Here is a 23,857-nt window from a genome sequence, read left to right as displayed (position 1 = left end):
ACAGGCCAAGTCCCACACGGACAGGTCCGGCCCCCCGGAAGGGACACACAGACAGGCCTGGGTCCATGGGAGGGACACCCGGATGGGCCCGGGCCTGCAGGACAGACACACAGACGGCCCCAGCCCTGTGGGAGGGACACACAGATGGGCCTGGGCCCATGGGAGGGACACACAGACAGGCCGAGACCCACACAGATGGGTCCGGCCCCACGGGGGGGGGACACACAGACAGGCCTGGCCCTATGGGAGGGACACACGGACAGGCCCGGCACCACAAGGCGGGGCAGGTGCCCAGGTGACCCTGGGGGATGCACCCAGGGATTGGCCCAGCCCTATGCCAGGGCACGGGGTCCTCGCCCTGCGCCCCCCTGTGCCCAGGCTTGTCGCCAGCCCCAGGGCCCAGCGTGGAACCAGTGCAGCCTCCCATGTACCAGTTCCTGACACCCGGCCCAGCCCCCAGCCAGGGCTGGAACCAGCCATCCCCGTGTGCCGCCCCTGGGGCGGGGAGCTGCTGTCAGTGCCATGGGGCAGCCCCATCCCAGGAGGCGAGGAGCATGTGCGGCCCATGGGACTGCGCAGCCCCTGGCTCCTACCTCCTCCATGCAGTCCAGCAGCTTGGAGAGCTGAGCGTCTGCCAGGCCTTGCAGCGATGGCGCCCTGGGGAGAAGAGCGGGGCCACGTCAGCATGCTGGCCTGGCCGGCACCCAGCCGGGGACTGGCACCCACTGCCAACAGCACCCAGCCCAGGGACCCAGCGCCCTGCCAATGGGACCCAGCCCGGGGACCCAGCGCCCTGCCAACAGCACCCAGCCCAGGGACCCAGCGCCCTGCCAACGGGACCCAGCCCGGGGACCCAGCGCCCTGCCAATGGGACCCAGCCCGGGGACCCAGCGCCCTGCCAATGGGACCCAGCCCGGGGACCCAGCGCCCTGCCAATGGGACCCAGCCCGGGGACCCAGCGCCCTGCCAATGGTACCCCAGCCCAAGTGGGGTTCCAGAAGGAAACGAGAATGACGGAGGCAGCCATAGGTCGGGAACTAGGGTGCAGCACCCCTAGGTGTTACGCAGGGCTCTGCTCCCAGCCCCGGCTGCTGTTCCCGTGCCGGGGTTCCGCCCCCGCCCCCAGCCTCAGCCCCTTTACCCCGTCCGCATCCCCTCCTGGAGCCACGGCCCAGCTCCCGGCCCCAGCTCCAGGGGCAGTGGGGGCACGGACGGGGTAAGGCGAGGTGCAGCTGCAGCACCCCCACGCTAAAAGTGGTCTGGCGGCAGCAGGGCGCAGCCAGGTGGAGGGAACCGGGGGAGCGATCCAAAGAAAAGGCACCACCCACTGCGGTGCAGCTACTCGCCCAGCGGCGCTCCGGGGACCGGCCCTGACTCGCGCCGGGTGTCTGCAGCCGCAGTGACGGTCCTGCCGCCGCCGCCGCGGTGCCGCCAAGACCCAGAGCGAGTCACGGTCCGGCCACCACCGCGGTGCCGCCAAGACCCGGAGCGAGTCACGGTCCGGCCGCCGCCGCGGTGCCGCCAAGACCCAGAGCGAGTCACGGTCCCGCCACCGCCGCGGTGCCGCCAAGACCCGGAGCGAGTCACGGTCCCGCCGCCGCCGCGGTGCCGCCAAGACCCGGAGCGAGTCACGGTCCGGCCGCCGCCGCGGTGCCGCCAAGACCCGGAGCGAGTCACGGTCCGGCCGCCGCCGTGGTGCCGCCAAGACCCGGAGCGAGTCACAGTCCGGCCGCCGCCGCGGTGCCGCCAAGACCCGGAGCGAGTCACAGTCCGGCCGCCGCCGCGGTGCCGCCAAGACCCAGAGCGAGTCACGGTCCAGCCGCCGCCGTGGTGCCACCGAAGACCCGGAGCGAGTGACGGTCCGGCTGCCGCCGCGGTGCCACCAAGACCCGGAGCGAGTCACAGTCCGGCCACCGCCACGGTGCCGCCAAGACCCGGAGCGAGTCACGGTCCGGCCACCGCCGCGGTGCCGCCAAGACCCGGAGCGAGTCACAGTCCCGCCGCCGCCGCGGTGCCGCCAAGACCCGGAGCGAGTCACGGTCCGGCCGCCGCCGCGGTGCCGCCAAGACCCGGAGCGAGTCACGGTCCGGCCGCCGCCGTGGTGCCACTGAAGACCCGGAGCGAGTGACGGTCCCACTGCCGCCACGGTGCCGCTGAAGACCTGGAGCAAGTCATGGTCCGGCCGCCGCCGCGGTGCCGCCAAGACCCGGAGCGAGTCACGGTCCCGCCGCCGCCGCGGTGCCACCGAAGACCTGGAGCAAGTCACGATCCGGCCGCCGCCGCGGTGCCGCCAAGACCCGGAGCGAGTCACGGTCCCGCCGCCAGAAGGACAGAGCCAATTCTGGGGACTAGGAACAGTTCAACCGGGCTCCACTGCTCAACTCTGAATGGGCACCTGAGGCTTATGGGAAAAGGTTTTGGGGTGTGCCGAAGACCTGGGGGTGACCTACATGGAAGCCCCCCTGCTGGGAGGATCTCCCCACAAATGGGGTGGGGGCAGGGGTCTCTGCGCTGGAGGATTTGTGTAATGTAGCTGGATCAGAACAACTCCAGGAGATGAGTCCCTACGAGCCTAGAACGTGGGTAGTGGACAGGAAGCCGCAGGGGCTGCGCCGTCAGGCCGGTGGGCAGATCCCTTTGGGGCAAGTCAGTCCAGGGATGGAGAGACCTGAAGGGGACTGGCCTAAGCCTGGGTGTTGGGAGAGGGACCATGGAGGCGCCCCAGAAATGGGACTGGCGTAAACCCAAAGGGGGGAGCAGGATGCGGGTTGACTCCTCCAAGGGGTCTCAGAGCCCTGAGATGGGATGTCTGTAGGAAAACAGGGCCTACATGGGCAGAAGCCCAAGGGGGAGTGGGACAGTGGCCAGACAACCCGTGAGGGGTGAGCTGGGGAAAGCCCAAGGCACAGAGGCCCACCCAAGGCAGCCTGGAGCTCCGGCTCCCAGAGGCACGATGCGACTGACCCGTCGGAGGGAAGCACCCACCCAGCCAGGTCCTCGGGGGCATGGGGGGGGCAGACGGGCTCCCACTCCAGGCCCCAGGCACGTGTCACATTGGACTCTCCGGGACTCGGACTCATCGGACCCCCAGGGGAGCGAAGGGAGGTGGCCAATGGGGAGACCCTCCTGGGGCGGGGAGATTCTGGGGCAGAGGCCCCTTGTCACACCCTGTGTGGTACCACCCCATCGAACGCTGCAGGGCTGTGACCGGGGCGACGGGCCCAGGGGGGGAGCCATTCGCCCCACGTATGGCTCAGAGCCCTGGGCAGCCACAGGCAGGGCGGGGGGCTGGTAGTCGGGGTTCTCCAGGTCACCAGCTCTGACGTCCTTGTGGGGAATGCCTGGGTCACCTGAGGACAAAACTCCAGCCCGGTTCCTTCACCAGCCCAGGGTCTGAACTACGCGAACCAGCAGGCTCAGATCGGAGGTGTCAGGGAAAATGCAACCAGCTGGGCTGGGCTATAACTGTCAGTTCTCTGGGCCACCCGAGGGGCTGCCTGGGCCGTGTGCCAGGAGACCAATAAACCCGCCTGGTTTCCCAGCGCTGGGCGAATGGCCCTGCAGACACTGGGCGAGGGGCACTGATCCCTGAGGAGAGGACACGTCTCCCCCAGGGTCTGTCCCAGACTCGCTGCCCAGGGCTCCCGGGGTGGGGCAGGGGGGCTGCAGGCCCAGGGGCCCAGTATCAGGAGGCGGTGAGACCACGTGGCTCACCCTGGGGAAAGAGCGAGACTCCGGGGGTCTGGGTCACTGCAGGCCCCTCCCAGGGACTGTTCCCAGGCTGGGGCGTCGCCTGGCCCCAGGGGTCAGTGATTCCTACCATGACATCACCCTTGTTTTTTACCCCTTTAATCTTTATCCAGAGTTTTTCAGCAGCTTTGCCTCCCACTCCTGCCTCAGCCTCAGGGCAAGTGCAGACAGCAACATCAAACACTCCCTCCCTTTTGCCCGGCCTGTCCTTGCTGACCAGGCTGTGCCCTTCTGGCCCAGTACAGCAGTCAGGGGAACTAGTGTCTCTGGGCGGCCAGGTGTGTCGGAATTGGGATCAGTCACTAGTATGTCCAGATCTGCCTGATTATTTCCTGCACTTCGTGCATTAGCACACAGACATCTAAGAGGTGCAATCGATTTCCCCTCTCTAGTCCTCTTGTCTCTCTTTGTCCCTGCCGTGATGGCCCATGCTTCCCCCAGAGTCTGACCCTCCGGCACAGGTCTCTGGGCTTATCAAGGGGCTTTTCTCTCCTGCCCTGTTGAACGTAGTTTAAAGACCCCCTCACTGGGCTAGCCAGCAAGTATCCAAAGATACACTTCCCCTTCCTCAGCAGGCGGCCCCCACTGCTGCTCAGCAGGGGCACGGCAGGCAGGGGGCCAGGAAGAAGTGCAGAGTGGCGAGGCCCACAAGAAGAGGGGGCGAGTCAGTGGTAGGATCCAGGAGGACAGAGGACAACTCGCAGGAGATTGCAAGTGAGAACAGACGACAAGAGGACTTGCAGCCAGGAAGAACCAAAGGGGGAAGGCGGGAGAATCACCTCAACACCAGGAAGAGGCACCAGTGACCCCTCAGCTGGAGCACTGTGGGCAGGGCTGCTCTGCCATGGGGAAGGACGATGAATCCAGACTGGAAGAGGTGCAGAGAAGGGCGACGAGGCTGATCGGAGGAATGGAGAACCTGCCTTACGGGAGGAGACTCAACGAGCTCGGCTTGTTTAGCGTGACCAGACGCAGGCCGAGGGGAGATGGGATTGCTCTCTCCAAATCCACCCCAGGGATCAACACCGGGCTGGGAGAGAGGTTAATGAAGCAAAGTGCCCAGGTGGGCACAGGAACACACGGCTAGAGACTAGCCATCAGCACGTTCAGACTTGCAATTAGATGGAGGTTTCTCACCACCAGAGGAGTGAAGTTCTGGAGCAGCCGCCCAAGGGGAGCAGTGGGGGCAAAACCCCGAACTGGCTTCCAGCCTCAGCGTGATCAGTTTATGGAGGGGGTGGTGTGATGGGGCTGCCTACGATGGCATGGAGCTGATCTGCGACCGCTAGCAGCAAATCTCCCCAACGGCCGGTGATGGGGCACTGGGGGGGAAGGGCTCTGAGTTGCTGCAGAGAATTCTTTCCCAGGTGTCCGGCTAGTGGGTCTCACCCACGTGCCCAGGGTCTAACTGATCCCTGGATTTAGGGCGGGGAAGGAATTTTCCCCGGGTCAGCTTGGCAGGGACCCTGGGGGGGTCTCGCCTCCCTCTGCAGCCTGGGGCCCAAATCACTCACTGGTTTGAACTATTGTGAATGGTGGAGTCTCTGTCACGTGAAGTCGTTAAATCCTGATTTGAGCACATCAGTGACTCAGCCAGAGACTCTGGGCCTATTGTGGGGCCAGGGGGAGAGTTCTGGGGGTTGCAGTGGGCAGGTCGGACTGGAGGATCAGGATGGGCCTTCTGACCTTGAAGCTTATGGGGCTAAAGGACCGCGTGGGGGGAAGGAATGGGGCGCTGACCCCGTGGAGAGGCACAGAGTGGGGCACTGAGCCCGGGGGAGGGGCGGGGAGATATGGAACCTGCAAGGTGGGGAGGATGCTGAGCCCAGGGAGGGGGCAGCCCCAGCACTGGGAACAGAGTGGGGTCTGAGGCGGGAGGGTGGGGCCAGGGGTCAGGGCCTGGCTCCAGGAGGATGGGGGGTGGGATGGGGATGGGAGAGCCTGGCCTCAGGGCAGCCATGGAGTCTCTGAATGGCCCAAGGGCCTGCCCCCCATGGGTGCTCCCCCCGTCCCATCCCTGAGGGGCCCTGCCCCCCATTGGCACTCCCCCGCACCCCTCCCCTCCCGGAGGGGCTGCCCCCACTCACTCTCTGAGGGAGTCCAGGATCTCGGCCCGCCGGCGTTTGGCCTGGCTGGTGACGATGGTGCGGTAGGTCTGCCGGTCGATGGCCCAGAGCCGGATCTGGGTGAGCGCTGTGGGGAAGGGTTAGTCTGGGGTCGGAGGGGTCCCGGCTCTGCCCCCTCAGCCAGGCTCACACGGGACCCAGCCCTGCCCGGCCCTGCCACCACCAGGGAGGCAGCCGCATCCAGTGGGGCAGCACCAGAGCTGTGCTGGTGAGAGGCAGGGGGCAGTGGGGCGGAGCGGGGCAGTGGCTCTGTTGTTTGCAGCCCTCTGGGGTTGGGGCAGAGCCCAGGGTCCGGGGCAGGGGCAGGGGGTGAAGCTGGGCCTGCGGTGGGGCCAGGGGCAGGGTCTGGGGTGGGGGCAGGGTCTGAAGCCAGGGCAGAAGCAAGGTGGGGCCGGGGCCGGGGCGGGAGCTGGAGGGGGGCAGGGTGGGGGGCCGGGGCGGGAGCTGGAGGGGGGCAGGGTGGGGGGCCGGGGCCGGCCGCCAGCCCTCACCTGTGACAGTGGCCGTGCGTTTGCAGTTGTACAGGATCGCCAGCTCCCCAAATACATCCCCCGGGAGCAGCGTGCGAAGGCGGCACCCGCGCTGGGTCACACTCAGCTCGCCCTCTGCAAAGGAAAGCACCTGAAACAGGACAGACGGACCCGCCCCTTCCCCCCCTTCCCCCGGCGAAACTCACCCGGGGCAGGACTGTCGGGTGCGGGTTGCAGACAGGAGCGCGGGACGGTGGGCTTGGGAACGGAGCGCACGTGTTCCCGCACCGGGGGGCCGGGCACCCACACTCCTTCACACACACGCGGGGCGGGGCGGGGCTGGCTCACACGCTCACACACACGCGGGGCGGGGCGGGGCTGGCTCACACGCTCACACACGCACGGGGCAGGGCGGGGCTGGCTCACACGCTCACACACACACACACGGGGCGGGGCGGGGCTGGCTCACACACTCACACACACACATGGGGCGGGGCGGGCCTGGCTCACACACTCACACACACACGGGATGGGGTTGGGCTGGCTCACACGCTCACACACACGCGGGGCGGGGTTGGGCTGGCTCACACGCTCACACACGCACGGGGCGGGGCGGGGCTGGTGCATGCACACTCGCACATGGGGCAAGGCTGGGCTGGCTCACACACGCACGGGGCGGGGCTGGAGCACGTGGAGCAGGGCGGGGCTGGGCTGGCTCACACACGCACGGGGCGGGGCTGGAGCACGTGGAGCAGGGCGGGGCTGGGCTGGCTCACACACGCACGGGGCAGGGCCGGCTCTCACCAGCGACGATGTACATGGCGTCCCCATCAGTGCCCTCGGCCAGCACCGTGTGCCCCGGGCCGTGCCAGGCGGGCATGAAGCTTTGCACCATGGCGTCTGCCTGGCCCTCGCCCAGGAGCCGCAGGAAGTCATTGCGCTCCACGGCCCCTGCAATCAGGCTGCGGTCCCTGGGAGCACAGGAGGGAGACGGGTGGGGCTGGGACCAGAGGTGGGACCGGTCCCTTCTGTTGGCCCCAGCGTGCAGAGCCACCGGGCCACGCCCTGAGACCCCGCTCAGCCCAGGTGCAGGGAAGTGGCCTGCTGAGGTGGGGGGCTGGTTAGACGGGGCTGTCCCAATCCCCACCACAACCCTGTACACACAGCGGGAGCCCCCCGAGAGCTGCAGGTCCCAGCACAATCCTGCATCCTCCTGGCCACAGCGACAGGACACTGGCTGCTCCCCTAGCAACACTGCAGGGGCCACGGCAGGACCCCAGGGCTCAGCCCCCAGCCCCACCGCACCCACCTCTGTGCTGGGGACACTGCTAGGGGTGCCAACCTACTGACTGCAGAAAACCAAGCATCCTTCCCCCACCCCTTCTCTGCGGCCCTGCGCCCCACTCACTCCATCCCCCGTCCCTCCCTCACTCGCTCATTTTCACCAGGCTGGGGCAGAGGGTAAGGGGGTGGGGGTGGTGAGGGCTCTGGATGGGGATGAGGGGCTCAGAGTGTGGGAGGGGTCTCCAGCCTGGGGCGGGGGAGGAGGGATGGGCTCCAGGCAGGGGCAGGGACGTGGGGTGGGGAGGCGGGCTCCAGGCTGGGGTAGGGGGTAGGGTAGGGAGGGGGTGCGGGCTCCAGCCGGGTGGTGCTGACTTCAGGCAGCTCCTGGAAGTGGCCAGCATGTCTCTCCAGCTCCTAAGCGCTGGGGCGGCCAGGGGGCTCTGCGCGTGTCCCTCGCCCGCAGGCGCTGTCCTCGCAGCTCCCATTGGCCAAGGTTCCCAGCCAATGGGAGCTGCAGAGACGGCACTCAGGGCAGGGGCAGCACGCGGAGCCCCTGTGGCCACCCCTGCACCTAGGAGCCAGAGAGACATGCTGGCTGCTTCCGGGAGCCACGTGGAGCTGGCTGCTGCAGCCAATCGGACTTTTAGCGGCCCAGTCGGCAGCGCTGACTGGAGCCGCCAACGTCCCTTTTCGACCGGGAGTTCCAGTCAATAACCAGACACCTGGAAACCCAAGACACTGCCCCTGCCAGAGATGGATCAGGGCTGGCATGTGCCGCCCACCGCGGCTGGCCTTGCGCCAGGGGGATACGGGCTGGCTGGGATGTCCCAAGAGGAAAGGCAGGGCCATCCTGAGCTGTCTCTGCCCCGCCTGAAGGGTTACCTGGGTGACTTAGGGACATGGGGCACCTGCAGGGCCTCGTCACTAGCGAGGGGTTCGGGGACAATGGGCTGGGCCCTGCTCTGCCTTCGTCCACCATTGGCATCAGCCTGGTCTGCGATCCCCCTGCTATCGCCACCTCCGGCGTTCTCCGGCGCCCTCCCTGTGGCAGTGGGGAGAGAAGCGCATGAGTCCTGCCCATCACCCCGCAGTGCCCACCAATCCCCCCCAGCGCCCGCCCTATCAGACCCGGGCCTATCCTTCCCAGGGCGCTCGCTGGGACCAGCCTGGCAGCCGGGCACCAGGGCACGCTAAGCAGCACTACCCTGGCATACACACATGCACTGGCTGGCACAGCTGCAAAGCGTATCACTAAGGGAGAGGGGCCGCGCCATGCAGCCAGGTATTGGTGTGCACGGAGCACAAACACGGTAATAGTGATACGCTCTGGCCAGCACCATCACCCTGGCCGCTTACGCCAGGGACCCATCACTCCGCCAGGTGCTGAGTCAGCATTTGGCCCAGGAAACTTGCCAAAATCAAGAGCCATTCGTTCTATGTCTCAGCACCAGCGAGGGAGGCACCTTCACAGGCCAGTGCCTGGAAGCTAGTTGTGACAAAGGGGGGAAGAGTTTGGTAATATTTTTAAGAAGCCGATGTGTGCCTCAGTTTCCCCTGTATGCTGCATTGTTCCCCAGTGGGGGGAAGGGACTGTTTGCTGTCAGGGCGGGTGAAGACACAGGTGTGGATGGCGCCTGGCGGCCTGGGCCCTTAGGTCCCATCTCCATGCAGCTCTTGAGAAGACAAGGACAGATCCAACGGCTGGGACGTGGACACCTGGTGACCAACCACCATGGATGGTCCCACCGCTCCACAGGGGGCCAAGCCGCACCCCCCAGCTTGGGAACAAAGGCCTGGGGCAGTGGGGGGATAAGAGCTGGGGGCTGCAAGGAGTCGGGCTCTCACCTGGAGTCTGACCAAGGAGGTTGGATGGAGAGACAGACAGAGTGCGAACCATGGGGGTCACTGCAGCTGGGCTGGGCTGTAACCGTCAGTTCTCTGGGCCGCCCGGGGGGCTGCCTGGGCCGTGTGCCAGGAGACCAATAAACCCGCCTGGTTTCCCAGCGCTGGGCGAGTGGCCCTGCAGACACTGGGTGAGGGGCACTGATCCCTGAGGAGAGGACACGTCTCCCCCAGGGTCTGTCCCAGACTCGCTGCCCAGGGCTCCCAGGGTGGGGCAGGGGTCTGCAGGCCCAGGGGCCCAGTCTCAGGAGGAGATGAGACAGCTTGGCTCATCCTGGGGGAAGTGAGACCCCGGAGGGTGTGGCCCACTGAAGGGCCCCTCCCAAAGCAGAGGTCCCCAAACTGTGGGGCATGCTCCCCTAGGGGGGCACAGAGGGCCATGGGGAGGCCTGGCTGGGGCCTGGGCCAACCCCCACAGGGGATGGGAAGGGAGCACCCAGCTCCGCTCCTGGCCCCGCCCTGGCCTTGGTCCCCAGCCAGGGCTCTGCTCCCAGTCCCAGCCCTGCCCTCAGCTGTAGCCCCAGCCTCGGCCCCCTTACCACTGTCTGCACCCCCTCTCCCCCCGTTGGAGCTGCGGCCCCACTCCTGGCGCAGGGTGGGGGCACTGACAGGGGTAAGCGGGGACACAATCCTGAAAAATTTGGGGACCACTGTCCCAGAGACTGTTCCAAAGCTGGGGTTGTAGCACCGATTCTGTGGCTCTGTAACACTAGCATCCAAAACAAAGATAAAGAAGGACCAGAACAACAGGCCAGGGAACTGGGACGTGCCGAGGGTTGGATTTTAGTGACGTGTAGCGAGATGTGTAATTGGACAATCGTATAAATAACTCCAGCCGAAATGTGTAACCAGGGAACCCCCCTTCTACGTAAGGTGTACGTGATACTGCTGCACGAGACACCTTCTCGAGGACCAGTATCACGTCCAACCTTTTCCCTGCACTATAGTAATAAACGTGACTGCCTTTGGTAACGTGGTCTCTCAAGGATATTTCATAATGAACCAAAGTGTGGTGAAGTAACTGACTGTGCAATTTCTCGACATAGTGCTCAGCCACTAGGTAGCACCGTGTGTAAAATACCTTATTTAAAACTAGCCTCAGCCAGACCCAGCAGAGCGTTAAAGGATCTTATGGGGAACACGAAGAACCTTCCCAAAGGACAGAGGAGGCAGCATTTTGAAAGATTTTGAATTGCAAACAAATTCCACAAAGAAAGTGGAGATATACAGGTATCCTCCTTAATGAATGCTATGGGGAAGCAAGCAAGCAGGGCAGATCATTCAGTCCTTCGACTTCACTGAAGACAGTCACAAAGGGACGAACTATGAAGGGGTTCTGGCTACGCTCGCTGCCTATTTTCTACCTCAGAGAAATGTGATTTATGAAACAACAGGTTTTCACCAGAGAACATAAGAACGACCACACTGGGGCAGACCAAAAGTCCATCTAGCCCAGTATCCTGTCTACCGACTGTAGCCAGTGCCAGGTGCCCCAGAGGGAATGCACAGAACAGGGAATCGCCCAGTGATCCATCCCCTGTCGCTCATTCCCAGCTTCTGGCAAACAGAGGCTAGGGACGCCATCCCTGCCCATCCTGGCTAGCAGTCATTGATGGACCTATCCTCCATGAATTTATCTAGTTTCTTTTTTGAACCTGTTATAGTCTTGGCCTTCACAACATCTTCTGGAAAGGAGTTCCACAGGTTGACTGTGCGTTGTGTGAAGAAATACTTCCTTTTGTTTGTTTTAAACCTGCTGCCTATTAATTTCATTTGGTGGATCCTAGTTCTTGTGCTATGAGAAGAAGTAAAAACACTGCCTTATCTACTTTCTCTACACCAGTCATAATTTTATAGATCTCAATCATATTTCCCCTTAACTGTCCCTTTTCCAAGCTGAAAAGTCCCAGTCTTATTAATCTCTCCTCATATGGAAGCTGTTCCAGACACTTAATTGTTGCGGTTTAGTGATGAGACAGAACACAGCTTTATGCAAGCAAACAGGCTGGTCAGCGGAGATGGGCTGTTTTGCACCCCCTGCCTTCCACCTTCTCCTTTTATTATATTTCTCCCCCTAAGCATTACACACTGCTACACAAAGGAATGTATGACGTTGATTCATATGCTTAGTTACCATCCTCTATCTACTACAATCCTGGTTCTCAGGCCTTGAGCCCAGGCTAAAGAAACCTCCCACAGTTGCTGTCCAAACAATCAAGTTCTTAGGGTTTATATCTAGCCCTTGTCCTTGGATAGAGCAATGTGTGCATTGCTCCTAGGAAACAGTCAGGGTGTGCCCCGCCTGCTTCCAGGTGGAATAGCTAGACATTAACCCTTCACTTAATAATTTTTGTTGCCATTTTCTGAACCTTTTCCAGTGCCAATGTATCTTTTTTGAGATGGGACGACCACATCTGCACGCAGTATTCAAGATGTGGGCATCCCATGGATTTATACAGTGGCATTATGACATTTTCTGTCTTATTATCTATCCCTTTCTTGATGATTCCAAACATTCTGTTTGCTTTTTAGGCTGCCGCTGCACATTGAGTGGATGTTTTCAGAGAACTATCCACAGTGACTCCAAGATCTCTTTCTTGAGTGACAAGTTTCAGAGTGGTAGCTGTGTTAGTCTATCAGCAAAAAGAACAGGAGGACTTGTGGCATCTCAGAGACTAACAAATTTATTTGAACATAAGCTTTCATGGACTAAAGCCCACTTCATCAGATGCATGCATCTTGAATGGTAACAGCTAATTTAGACCCCATCATTTTATACATAGAGTTGGGATTATGTTTTTCAGTGTGCATTACTTTACATTTATCAACACCAAATTTCATCTGCCATTTTGTTGCCCAGTCACCCAGTTTTGTGAGATCCCTTTGTAGCTCTTCGCAGTCTGCCTGGGACTTAACGATCTTGAGTAGTTTTGTATCATATGCAAATTTTGCCACCTCACTGTTTACCCCTTTTTCCAGATCATTTATGAATATGTTAAATAGAACTGGGCCCAGTCCAGACCCCTAGAGGACCCCACTATTTACCTCTCTCCAGTCTGAAAACTGACCATTTATTCCTCCCCTTTGTTTCCTATCTTTTAACCAGTTACCAATCCACAAGAAGACCTTCCCTCTTAACCCATGGCAGTTTACTTTGTGTAAGAGCCTTTGGTGAGGGACCTTATCAAAGGCTTTCTGAAAGTCTCAGTACACTATATCCACTGGATCCCCTTGGTCCACATGCTTGTTGACCCCCTTCAAAGAATTCTAGTAGAACGGTGAGGCGTGATTTCCCTTTACTAAAACCATGTTAACTCTTCCTCAACAAATTATGTTCATCAATATGTCTGACAATATTGTTCAAGAACCAATGGGAAACGCTAACTAGTTTATAAGACCTCTGCAGACACTGGCTGAAAACTATGACTTTGGAAATGCAAAACACGAAAATATCAGAGACAGGCTGGTTATTGTTAATAGAAGAAAACCTTTCCCAACAGCTGCAACTGAAGAGCGATTTAACCTTAGGTACTGTGACAGTGTCGGGCCAGATGGCTATAGGAGAGTAATAGAAGGCAGATGTATTAGCTCCAGGCTAAGAAGGTCCCTTTTCCCTGGGTAAGGTAACAGGGAAGGTTCCAGAAAAATCAGGAACCTTCTGGAGACAATTAAAACAGGCTGATTAGAACACCTGCAGCCAATCAAGAAGCCGCTAGAATCAATTAAGGCAGGCTAATCAGGACACCTGGGTTTAAAAAGGAGCTCATTTCAGTTTGTGATGTGCGTATGAGGAGCTGGGAGCAAGAGGCACTAGGAGCTGAGAGTGAGAAGGCGGGCTGTTGGAGGACTGAGGAGTACAAGCATTATCAGACACCAGGAGGAAGGTCCTGTGGTGAGGATAAGGAAGGTGTTGGGAAGAGGCCATGGGGAAGTAGCCCAGGGAGCTGTAGCTGTCACACAGCTGTTCCAGGAGGCACTCTAGACAGCTGCATTCCACAGGGCCCTGGGCTGGGAGCCGGAGTAGAGGGCGGGCCCGGGATCCCCCCAAACCTCCCAACTCCTGGTCAAACACAGGAGGAGTCGACCTGGACTGTGGGTTCAGAAAAACGGCCACGCTGAGGGCTGCCGTGAAGCTCCAAGGCGAGCAAATCCGCCAATAAGCGCAAGACCCACCAAGGGAGAGCAGGAACTTTGTCACAGTACATACAGATAGTCAGATAGAACCAAAGGGTTAGAAGGGATCACAAGGGTCATCTTATCTGACCCCCAGCCAAGACACAGGATTTGATGTGTTTAAACCATCCCAGACAGACGGCTCCAGCCTCCTTTTGAAACCTCCAGGGAAGGAGCTTCCACAACCTCCACCTCCCTAGGTGTCTATTCCACTATCGTACTGTTCTTACCATGAGGAAGTTGTGACACTGCGCCCCATATTCTTCACACTGATATTATTAGGATAGGATTATGACAGAATTATGAAGTATTTTATGCAAGATAAGTCATGTGAGGTGTCATTGGAAAAGTTATGATTTGCTGAGTATGATTATCCTGTTTCTAAGCATGTATCGTTGTTGTATCTGAAGTTACGAATATTGACTGTGTGTCTGTACTTCAAATGTAGTTACACCTGGGTAACACCCACTAGACAAGATGCTTTCAGTCTAGACAGCAGGTGGGGAAGGGTGTGACGACATGGGGATTTTCCCTTGTTATATTGTATGTGAGTCTTACTGTTGAGCCTATATGAGTTTTACTGTTTTGCATGAATACTGTATGTGCCTCAGTTTCCTTGTGTGCTGCACCAGTACCTCGGTGGTGGGAATAGGGGCGTGTGACTTTGGCTGAGACCTCTGGGGCAGGTGAGGCTGCTCCAGCTACCTGCACATATGCTATGACCAGTGCCCTTCGTAACCTGAGACCCAGGAGGCGGATGCCACCAGGTGACAACCAGGTGACTCTTTGCCCAGGAAGCGAGACAAAGACAAGGAGGAGGAGCAATGTGGGGTCTGAGGTCAGGTCACTGGAAGCAGGCAGTCTGCTTGAGAGGACTGGAAGAGGGGAAGTCCAGGCCGCCTGGCCCGGGACTTCCCAAGATGGACTTGGCTGAAAGTCACTGATTTCTGTGCTAACAACTTCTGCCCTACGCTGTGTTCCTGTCGACTAATAAACCTTCTGTTTTCCCAGCTGGCTGACAGTCACGTCTGACGGCAGAGTCGGGGGGCAGGGCCTCTGGCTTCACCAGGAGCCCCGCCCGGGCAGACTCGCTGTGGGAAGCACACGGAGGGGCAGCGTATGCTGAGTGCTCCGAGGTCAGACCCAGGAAGGTCGAAGCTGTGGAAGCTTCTTGCCCTGGAGACAGTCTGCTCATAGAGAGGAGGCTCCCCCAGAGTCCTGACTGACTTCATAGGGAGTAGTTCCAGAGCATCGCCTGGGGACTCTGTGACAACTGGGCCATGAGGAAAAAACAATAGGCCTTAGGAGAAGCTTATCTCCCTCCTGGGGAGCCTTCCTGTGAATGCTCCAAACAGCCTGTGAGTAATGGCTACTATGACTTGACAAGGACACGTGATGAGACCACATGTCTCTGAACTCCATCTCGGGATGTCAGTGTTTTTCCACAGACTGGTCTCAGAACCAAGCTTTGTAACAAAGGGTTCCCACCATATGCAAAAACTATATAAGGCAGGGAGTGACATCATCTGGTGTTCTTCACTCCCCACCCAAGAAGACTCCTGGAAACACCTGAGGAGCAAAGGGTATGTCTACACTGGCAGAGTGACCTCGCCGGCAGTTACAGCACCACTCAGAGAGCGCTGAAGGGAAACCGCTGTTGTGTGTTCACACTGTCAGCTGCCTGTGTGTTCACACGTGCGGCACTTGCAGAGGTATTCAGAGCAGTGCACTCTGGGAAGCTATCCCACAGAGCATCTCTTCCTCTTCTGCTGCTAAGAGTTGTGGGAAGGCGGAGGGGGGTCGCGGGACATCCTGGGTCCTGTCCCAATGCCACCTGATGCATTGTTTTGCACGCCAGAAATCCCTGAGCTTCCATCGCATTTGGAGCCATCTTCCAATGGTTTGTGTACTGCGCACTCTGCCTCTTTCGGGCTGCAGGAATGGATCCCGCACTGCTGACCAGGATGCTGCTCGCTCTGACCAACACGTCACGAGTGGCAGTGGAGTTATTCCTTAAACTACAAAGGCAAGAGGAGTGCGACATTGATCTCGCCACACGTAGTAGCTATGACAGGAGATTGCACAGTGGAACGGCGCTTTCGGGCTCAGGAAACAAGCACTGCTTGGGATCACATCGTGATGCACGTCTGGGATTGACGAGCAGTGGCTGCAGAACCTTCACATGAGGAAAGCCACATTCATGGGACTGCGTGATGAGCTCGCCCCAGCCCTGTGGTGCAAAGGCATGAGAATGAGAGCTGCCCTGCCGTTGGAGAAGCATGTGGCAATTGCACTGTGGAAGCTGGCTACTCCAGACTGCTGCCGATCGGTCACTAACCAGTTCGGAGTGGGAAAGTCGACCGTTGGATGTGTGTTGACAAAAGTGTGCAGGGCCATTAATCGCATCCTGCTCCGAAAGACTGTGACTCTGGGCAACGTGCGTGACTCTGTGGATGGCTTTGCACAAATGGGCTTTCCTAACTGTGGAGGGGCGATAGATGGGATGTGTATTCCAATTCTGGCACCAGACCACCTAGCCACAGAGTACATTAATCAGAAGGGGTATTTTTCAATGCTTCTCCAGGCGCTTGTGGATCACCATGGGTGTTTCATAGACATTAATGCAGGCTGGTCCGGAAAGATGCATGATGCATCTTTCGGAACACTGGCCTGTCCAGGAAGCTGCAAGCAGGGATTTTCTTCCTGGACCAGAAGATCACCGTAGGGGAAGTCGAAATGCCCACTGTGATCCTGGGAGACCCCGCCTACCCCTTAATGTCGTGACTTATGAAGCCATACATGGGGCACTTTGACAGCAGCAAGGAGCGGTTCAGCAACAGGCTGAGCACGTGCAGAATGACTGTTGAGTGTGCTTTTGGCAGTTTAAAAGCCCGCTGGCGCTGCCTATATGCGAGGCTGGACCTGGCTGATGACAATATCCCTATGCTTATAGCCACGTGCTGTAAGCACCATAATATTTGTGAAGAGAAGGGTGAAAGCTTCACTCAGGGCTGGACCACTGAGACTCAGCACCTGGAGGCTGAATTTGCACAGCCAGAGACCAGGGCTATTAGAGGGGTGCAGCAGGGGTCATAAGGAACAGGGATGCCTTGAGGCAGCAATTTGAAGCTGATAGCCACTGATATTTGTTGCTATGCTCGGGAGTGCAGTGCTTGTAATGCTAGGAGGTGATTGTGATTGATGCAGATGATGCACTATGAAGGTTTAAGAAAATTGCCTATTGCTTTGCAGTGCTCAGTTTGCTTTCAAACCAACACAATTCTTTTATTAAAAAACAACAACCGGAGGAGAGAGACAAACAAAAAAAACACATCAGCATTCTTTAAAATACAGCCAGCTCTCCTGGACTCCTTTCCCCCTCATGTTATTCTCCCAGGGGATCCTGCCCATCAGTTCCCTGAGGGAGTCAAAGTCTGCTTTTCTGAAGTCCAGGGTCCGTATTCTGCTGCTCTCCTTTCTTCCCTGTGTCAGGATCCTGAACTCGACCATCTCATGGTCACTGCCTCCCAGGTTCCCATCCACTTTTGCTTCCCCTGCTAATTCTTCCCAGTATGGGAGCAGCAGGTCAAGAAGAGCTCCACCCTTAGTTGGTTCCTCCAGCACTTGCACCAGGAAATTGTCCCCTACACTTTCCAAAAAACTTCCTGGATTGTCTGTATTGCTCTCCCAGTAGATATCAGGGTGATTGAAGTCTCCCAAGAGAACCAGGGCCTGCGATCTAGTAACTTCCATTAGTTGCCGGAAGAAAGCCTCATCCACCTCATCCCCTTGGTTCGGTGGTCTATAGCAGACTCCCACCACTACATCACTCTTGTTGCTAGAGACTCTCAGGTTTTTCTGCAGTTTCATACTGGAGCTCTGAGCAGTCATACTGCTCTCTTACATATAATGCAACTCCCCCACCTTTTCTGCCCTGCCTGTCCTTCCTGAACAGTTTATATCCATCCATGACAGTACTCCAGTCATGTGAGTTATCCCACCAAGTCTCTGTTATTCCAATCGCATCATAATTCCTTGACTTTGCCAGGACTTCCAGTTCTCCCTGCTTGTTTCCCAGGCTTCGCGCATTTGTGTATAGGCACTTGAGATAACTCGCTGATCGTCCCTCTTTCTCAGTATGAGGCAGGAGCCCTCCCCTCTCATGCTCTCCTGCTTGTGCTTCCTCCCGGTATCCCACGTCCCCACTTACCTTTGGTCTCCTTCCCCCGGTGAACCTAGTTTAAAGCCCTCCTCACTAGGCCTGCTTGTGAAGATGCTCTTCCCTCTCTTCGTTAGGTGGAGCCCGTCTCTGCCTAGCACTCCTCCTTCTTGGAGCACCATCCCATGGTCAAAGAATCCAAAAAATTCTTCAGCTAATTCCTTCAGCACCCCGAATAGCAAAGCACTCTGAGCTATTGAGACAGCAAAACCAAAAAGAGCAACTTGCCAAACTTGAAAAACAAGACACTAGCCTAGAAGCTGTTAATAGATTACACATGAGTTCTAAAAGGCATTACTTTAATAGCCCTGAGTCAAGAAGAGAGAACTCCCAGGCCAAGAGGGACAAATTCAAGCCGACATACGCAAGGTATGAAAAAAGTTATGACCCAAGAGATGATGCAGATCCAGCCAGAGGCGCACAGTGTAATAAATACATGAAATGTGGATATTTTGCAGCTGTTTGCTGCACCAATTCAGTCAGGGAGTTGACTCCTATTACAGACAATCAAGAGCCACTGTTTCTGGGATCTATCATTTGCAATGACACAGGGCCTGTCTGGAGCGTGAAACTGAATATTCATGGCAAGGCTACTGATTTTAAAACTGACTCAGGAGCTGACATCACAGTCATCTCAGAAGGGACTTACAATCACCTCCACCCCCTCCCGGAGCTGAAGTCACCTGACACAGCTCTGACTAGCCCTGGAGGGATTCTGAACTGCATGAGCCAGTTGACCACATAAACCACTTACAAAGACCAAACCTTTCATTCAGAGTGCATGTGATCAAAGGATCAAAAACCATCAGCCTTCTCAGCTGCAGCGGGGCAGCCATGATGGGCCTAGTGAGACAGGTGGAAAAACTTGATGGAATACTTGGTGATACTGGACTTTTGCAAGGAGATCCAGCACAAATAAGCTTAAGGGATAATGCTGAACCGCAAAGCATACATACACCTCAGAGGATTCCTATCCCATTACTTGTAAAATGGACACTGAGTTAAAGAGAATGCAACACATGACATAATCAAAAAATCGCTGAGCTAGCAGTGTGTTGTGCCCCAGTGGTTCCAGTTATAAAGAAAAATGGAAAAATATGAATCTGTGTGGATCACTTAATGAGGCAGTTGAGAGAGAAAAATCAATCTTCCCACCACTGGATGGCTTCCTCCCCAGAGTGAAAGAAGTTACGGTATTCTCCAAGCTGGATACCTCAAGCGAATTCTGGCAAATTCTTTTAGCTGAAGAAAGTGCTAAACTGAGTACATTTATCCTTTGGGAGACTTTGCTTTTGCAGATTTATCTTTTGGGATGACCAGTTGTGACGTTATTGACTTGAACTGGGAAAGTATAGCACATGGTTGCAAACAAGGTCCTGTAGTGGCACCAAATCTTGTATAAAGTGGGTCAAATAAGGTGACTCAGACAAGGTTATGATTTGCTGGTTAGGATTATGCTGTCTATATGTGTGTATCATTTTTATAGTGGAAGTTATGAATACTGGCTCTATACTGTCTGTAGTTCAAACTTATGCTATTCTTCTGGAGGACACCCCAGACAAGTTGGCGTCAGCTCTGCCTAGCCTGCTGGATGGCCCATTAAGGACCATCAGCTACACAGTGGACCCATTCAGAGAAGGCTGACGCGCCTTGGGACTCAGCCAGGTACGCAGGGACCTGCCTAGGGACAGAACTCTGAGGTGTTTCCAGGCCATGGGATGGGCAGCTTGTCCTTGGGACACAGAAAGAAAGACCACACGGCAAGAGACTGTAAAAAGCTGCTGCAGCTCGTCCATCTGGTCTTCAGTCCTGCTTCCTACCTCTGGAGGGACTTGGCTACACTGAAACATTGAACAAAGAACTGAATGACCCCTCCCAGCTGGGGATGTTCTCCAGAGACTTGATTTGAACCTGCAATTTATTCCATCACTGCTGCAAGCCTGAGCCAAGAACTTTGCCGTCACTGTATGTCATTGATTCCATTTATCCAATTCTAGCTCTATCTCTATCTTTTCCTTTTATGAATAAACCTTTAGATTTTAGATTCTAAAGGATTGGCAACAGCGTGATCTGTGGGTAAGATCTGATTTGTATATTGACCTGGGTCTGGGGCTTGAGATCGAGAGAACCTTTTTCCTTTTACTGGGGTATTGGTTTCCATAACCATTTATCCCCTTAACGAGTGACACTGGTGGTGATACTGGGAAACTGGAGAGTCTAAGGGAATTGTTTGTGTGACTTGTGGTTAGCCAGTGGGGTGAGACAAAAGTCTGCTCTGTTTGGCTGGTTTGGTTTGCCTTAGAGGTGGAAAAACCCCAGCCTTGAGCTGTAACTGCCCTGCTTTAACCAATTTGTCCTGAACTGGCACTCTCAGTTGGGTCCTACCAGAACCAGCATTGTTACAGTCATCTAGTCCAACCCCCTGCTCAAAGCAGGACCAACCCCAACTAAATCATCCCAGCCAGGGTTTTGTCAAGCCGGGCCTTAAAAACCTTTAAGGCTGGAGATTCCACCACCTCCCTAGGTGACCCATTCCAGTGCTTCACCACCCTCCTAGTGAAAAAGTTTTTCCTAATATCCAACCCAGACCACCCCCACTGCAACTTGAGACCATTAGTTCTTGTTCTGTCATCTGCCACCACTGAGAACAGCCGAGCTCCATCCTCTTTGGAACCCCCTTTCAGGTAGTTGAAGGCTGCTATCAAATCCCCCCTCACTCTTCTCTTTTGCAGACTAAACAAGCCCAGTTTCTTCAGCCTCTCCTCATAAGTCATGTGCCCCAGACCCCTGATCATTTTTGTTGCCCTCCGCTGGACATTTTCCAATTTGTCCACATCCTTCTTGTAGTGTGGGGCCCAAAACTGGACACAGTACTCCAGATGGGGCTTCACCAGTGCCAAATGGAGGGGAATGATTACTTCCCTCGATCTGAAGGCAATGCTCCTACTAATGCAGCCCACTATGCTGTCAGTCTTCTTGGTGTGGAAGTATAACATTGTATAAGTATAACGTTGTATAAGGGGACATGCTGGATACATTGTATATGAGAGGGCATGCCAAAACATGTTACAAAGTATCTGAGGGAGCACATGTAGGGACAGTTAGCTTTTGAATGGAGAAGCAATTAAGATAGACCCAGCACATCTAAGAAGCAGGCATCAAAATGGAAGATGTGAAGGGCAATTAGTTAAGTTAACTGGAAGCTGTTAAAGGAGATTGTTAAGGGTGGCAGGTAATTGAAGATACGTGACTGGTCTCAGGGATCTCGAAGGGTGGTGACTAAAATCTTTTTCTTCTTTTGTCTGTAACTTCTCTGTAACTTGTTCTCCAAAAAACTGTATAAATTAAGAGACACAAGCCCCACTCGGGGGGCTCACTTCTAAATGTATTAGCAGAGCAGCTTTGCTAATAAAACAGAGTGGTCTGATAAATTGTGAGTCTGAGTCAAACTTTGACAATTTGGAGGTTCTACCGAGATGGCAAGCGGCTTCACTGAGGCTGTGTGATCCCTGACTGCCTTGCAGGACGATCGTGGCAGCCGGCGCCTGGACGCTTAGTCCAAGCGATCCTCCACAAGACAGAAAGGTACACAGCAGCAGCGCAGTCTACGCCATTGAACTTGTTGGTTCCCACTCTGTTCGGGTAGGGGTCTTTGGATCCAGCTTCTGGAATCAGACGTCTCAGGTAATTATTATTTTTGTGCTTTAACCGGTTTGAGGACTGTCTTGTCTTTGTGTCTATCCGTCTTCCCCATGGTGTGTGTGAATCTGGGAGCCATCTCTGTCCGGAGACTGGCTGGGTCCCCGTCCCCACGGTCTGAATAAGTGGAATCTGCACAGCTGCAGCCGCACCATGCCTTGGGTATAACCCCTGGTGTGAAAGCAAGGGCAGTTGAGGCAGTAGCCTGTGAGCTCCTTTCTGTGTGTCGCACCAGGTACCGCTCTGCTGAGCCTGAATTTCCTTCTTGTGTGAGTGCTGTGTGAAGTCCTCCTGGATGGGTAATCAGAAGTCTAAAGTAGAACAGTTCCCTAAGGGAACTCCAGCTTATTTTATGTATTTTAGGAGGGGTCCGGACTCTTGTAGGTTTCTTGAAAAATGGTCCAAATTAGCTCTAGAGAACCTAACAGTGTCCCAAATTACAGTGGCCACTGTTAGGTTCTTGGGACAAGGATCGAGTGGACGCTTTAAAAAGCAAACTCGTCCTCCCAAAAACCAAATTGGAGAGAGGAGAAGTAGACTGCTTCATGCAGTGGTGGGAAGAGGCAAATCGTAGATGGACTGAGTCAAAACTCATCTCTCTTAAAAATTCTATCAAAAAACTAACAGTTCAATTGGATGCAGTCTCTCCTACCACTAGTCCGAGCGCTCCCCTTTGCCCAGTCCTGTGCAATGATCCGGATCAAACCCGACCCCCACCATACTCCTGCGCAAATAAGAAATCAGAAAAGGAAAAATCTTCAGTGACTACAGATAATGAAAGTGAAGAAGATACCCTCATTGGCCTCGCATTTGGCCTCGCAGCTCTGCAAAATATTATGAAGAAGAAATCCAAAGCAGACTGCAAAGATTCTCTTGACATCTCTTCTTGGAAAAGAGAACCTGATGGGAGGTTAATGAGAGACTCTGATCAAACTGTTGTGGCACCCTTACGAGTCCTTAAGATGGGAGAAAGTGAGTCCATATGGGATTATAAGCCCTGGACTCGTACAGAACTTTTATCTATAGTTAAAAGTTTTCCCAAACCACAGGAAAACTCTGTCAAATTTGCTGAGGAGTTTCTGTTAATCTGTGAAACCTATGAACCCTCTGAGACAGATCTCCTCCAACTGTGTAAATTGTTAGCTCCTGCCAGTTATTATGAAAAATGGTTGGCTGCCGCAGACTGGCCAGCTGAGGCACGCCACTCAACCATAAAAAGTACTGGCCCAGATTCGGCATACAGAGACCAGTGTATGGCTCTTTGGAAGCGCCTGCATCAAGCCATTCCCAAAGTGTGGTCTCCTAAAACAAACTGGACAGCAATACGTTGCTGTAAGCAAGGGCAAGGAGAAAGCCCAGGCGACTATAGGTCCCGGCTAACTGATATTTTCCTACAACATTCAGGAATACAAGAGCCCGATGTAAATGGGCAGGGGGCCTTGGCACATGCATTTGTTGATGGTCTTCTCCCTGCCACAGGCAGCATGTTAAAACGAATAAGTGTGGGATGGGAGACTGAAACCATGGACAAATTGCTGGCAGTAGCAGAGCATTGCCACCGCACTTTAAAAGGAAAGGAGGAACAGTCCTCCCAAAAGTTAATGGCTCTGCAGATACAGCATTATTCAGGACTAAGCAGACCACACCGGGGACAGGGACGGGATTGCGGAAGGGGGCGGGGGGCTGGATTAACTGGGGTTTGTAACTACTGTAAACAGCCTGGACACTGAAAAAAAGAGTGTCCAAGATGACCTAATAATTGTATGGGAAATCAAGTGAACCCCCCGCTGGTTCCTCCAGCTGATCCCCAACCCTATTTTTCACCCCAACAATGACAGGATGCTGGGGAACCTCACAAAGTTTTAGCTCCCTTATTACCTCTGTCCCCTACTGGAGAATGTGTCCTGACTGTAAATGATCCCTCTCTCCCTTTCCTTGTTGATACTGGAGCTTCTCTTTCTACAATCCGCACCACTGACTTGCCTGAGGTTCCCCGATCTGGAAAATCTGTGTCTGCTGTTGGCATTACAGGGATCCCTACCTCTTTTCCCCTCTCAAAACCTTTGTCTGTTCAGGTTGGTTCCCTCTCTGAGGAGCATGCATTCCTCCTCTCTGATTCCACCCCTGCAAACTTTCTGGGACGGGACTTGCTATGCAAACTTGGCTGTTCTATTTACTGCTCCCCAGATGGTGTCTATCTGCAAATCCCTCAGTCTTCCTTATGTGATTCTGTA

At 55.8% G+C, this 23,857-nt stretch overlaps 1 protein-coding gene across 2 annotated transcripts in view; it reads right to left on the bottom strand.

Moving 5' to 3' along the window:
* Positions 1–23,857, bottom strand: part of LOC140908411 (cGMP-dependent protein kinase 1-like) — a 56,495-nt gene that overhangs the window by 11,356 nt on the left and 21,282 nt on the right. For both annotated transcript variants that reach the window (XM_073335436.1, XM_073335435.1), the window contains exons 3-7: positions 8,513–8,672; positions 7,151–7,317; positions 6,368–6,481; positions 5,838–5,943; positions 594–657 (exon numbers count right to left, since the gene is read on the bottom strand). In XM_073335436.1, coding sequence (XP_073191537.1) covers positions 594–657; positions 5,838–5,943; positions 6,368–6,481; positions 7,151–7,317; positions 8,513–8,672 — 611 coding nt within the window. The remainder of the gene's footprint in view (positions 1–593; positions 658–5,837; positions 5,944–6,367; positions 6,482–7,150; positions 7,318–8,512; positions 8,673–23,857) is intronic.

The sequence above is a fragment of the Lepidochelys kempii genome, chromosome 3 (genome assembly GCF_965140265.1).
Source record: "Lepidochelys kempii isolate rLepKem1 chromosome 3, rLepKem1.hap2, whole genome shotgun sequence".
Lineage (NCBI taxonomy): Eukaryota > Metazoa > Chordata > Testudines > Cheloniidae > Lepidochelys > Lepidochelys kempii.
The sequence above is the reverse complement of the archived record's forward strand: the minus strand, read 5'-3'. Positions and strand labels throughout refer to the sequence as shown.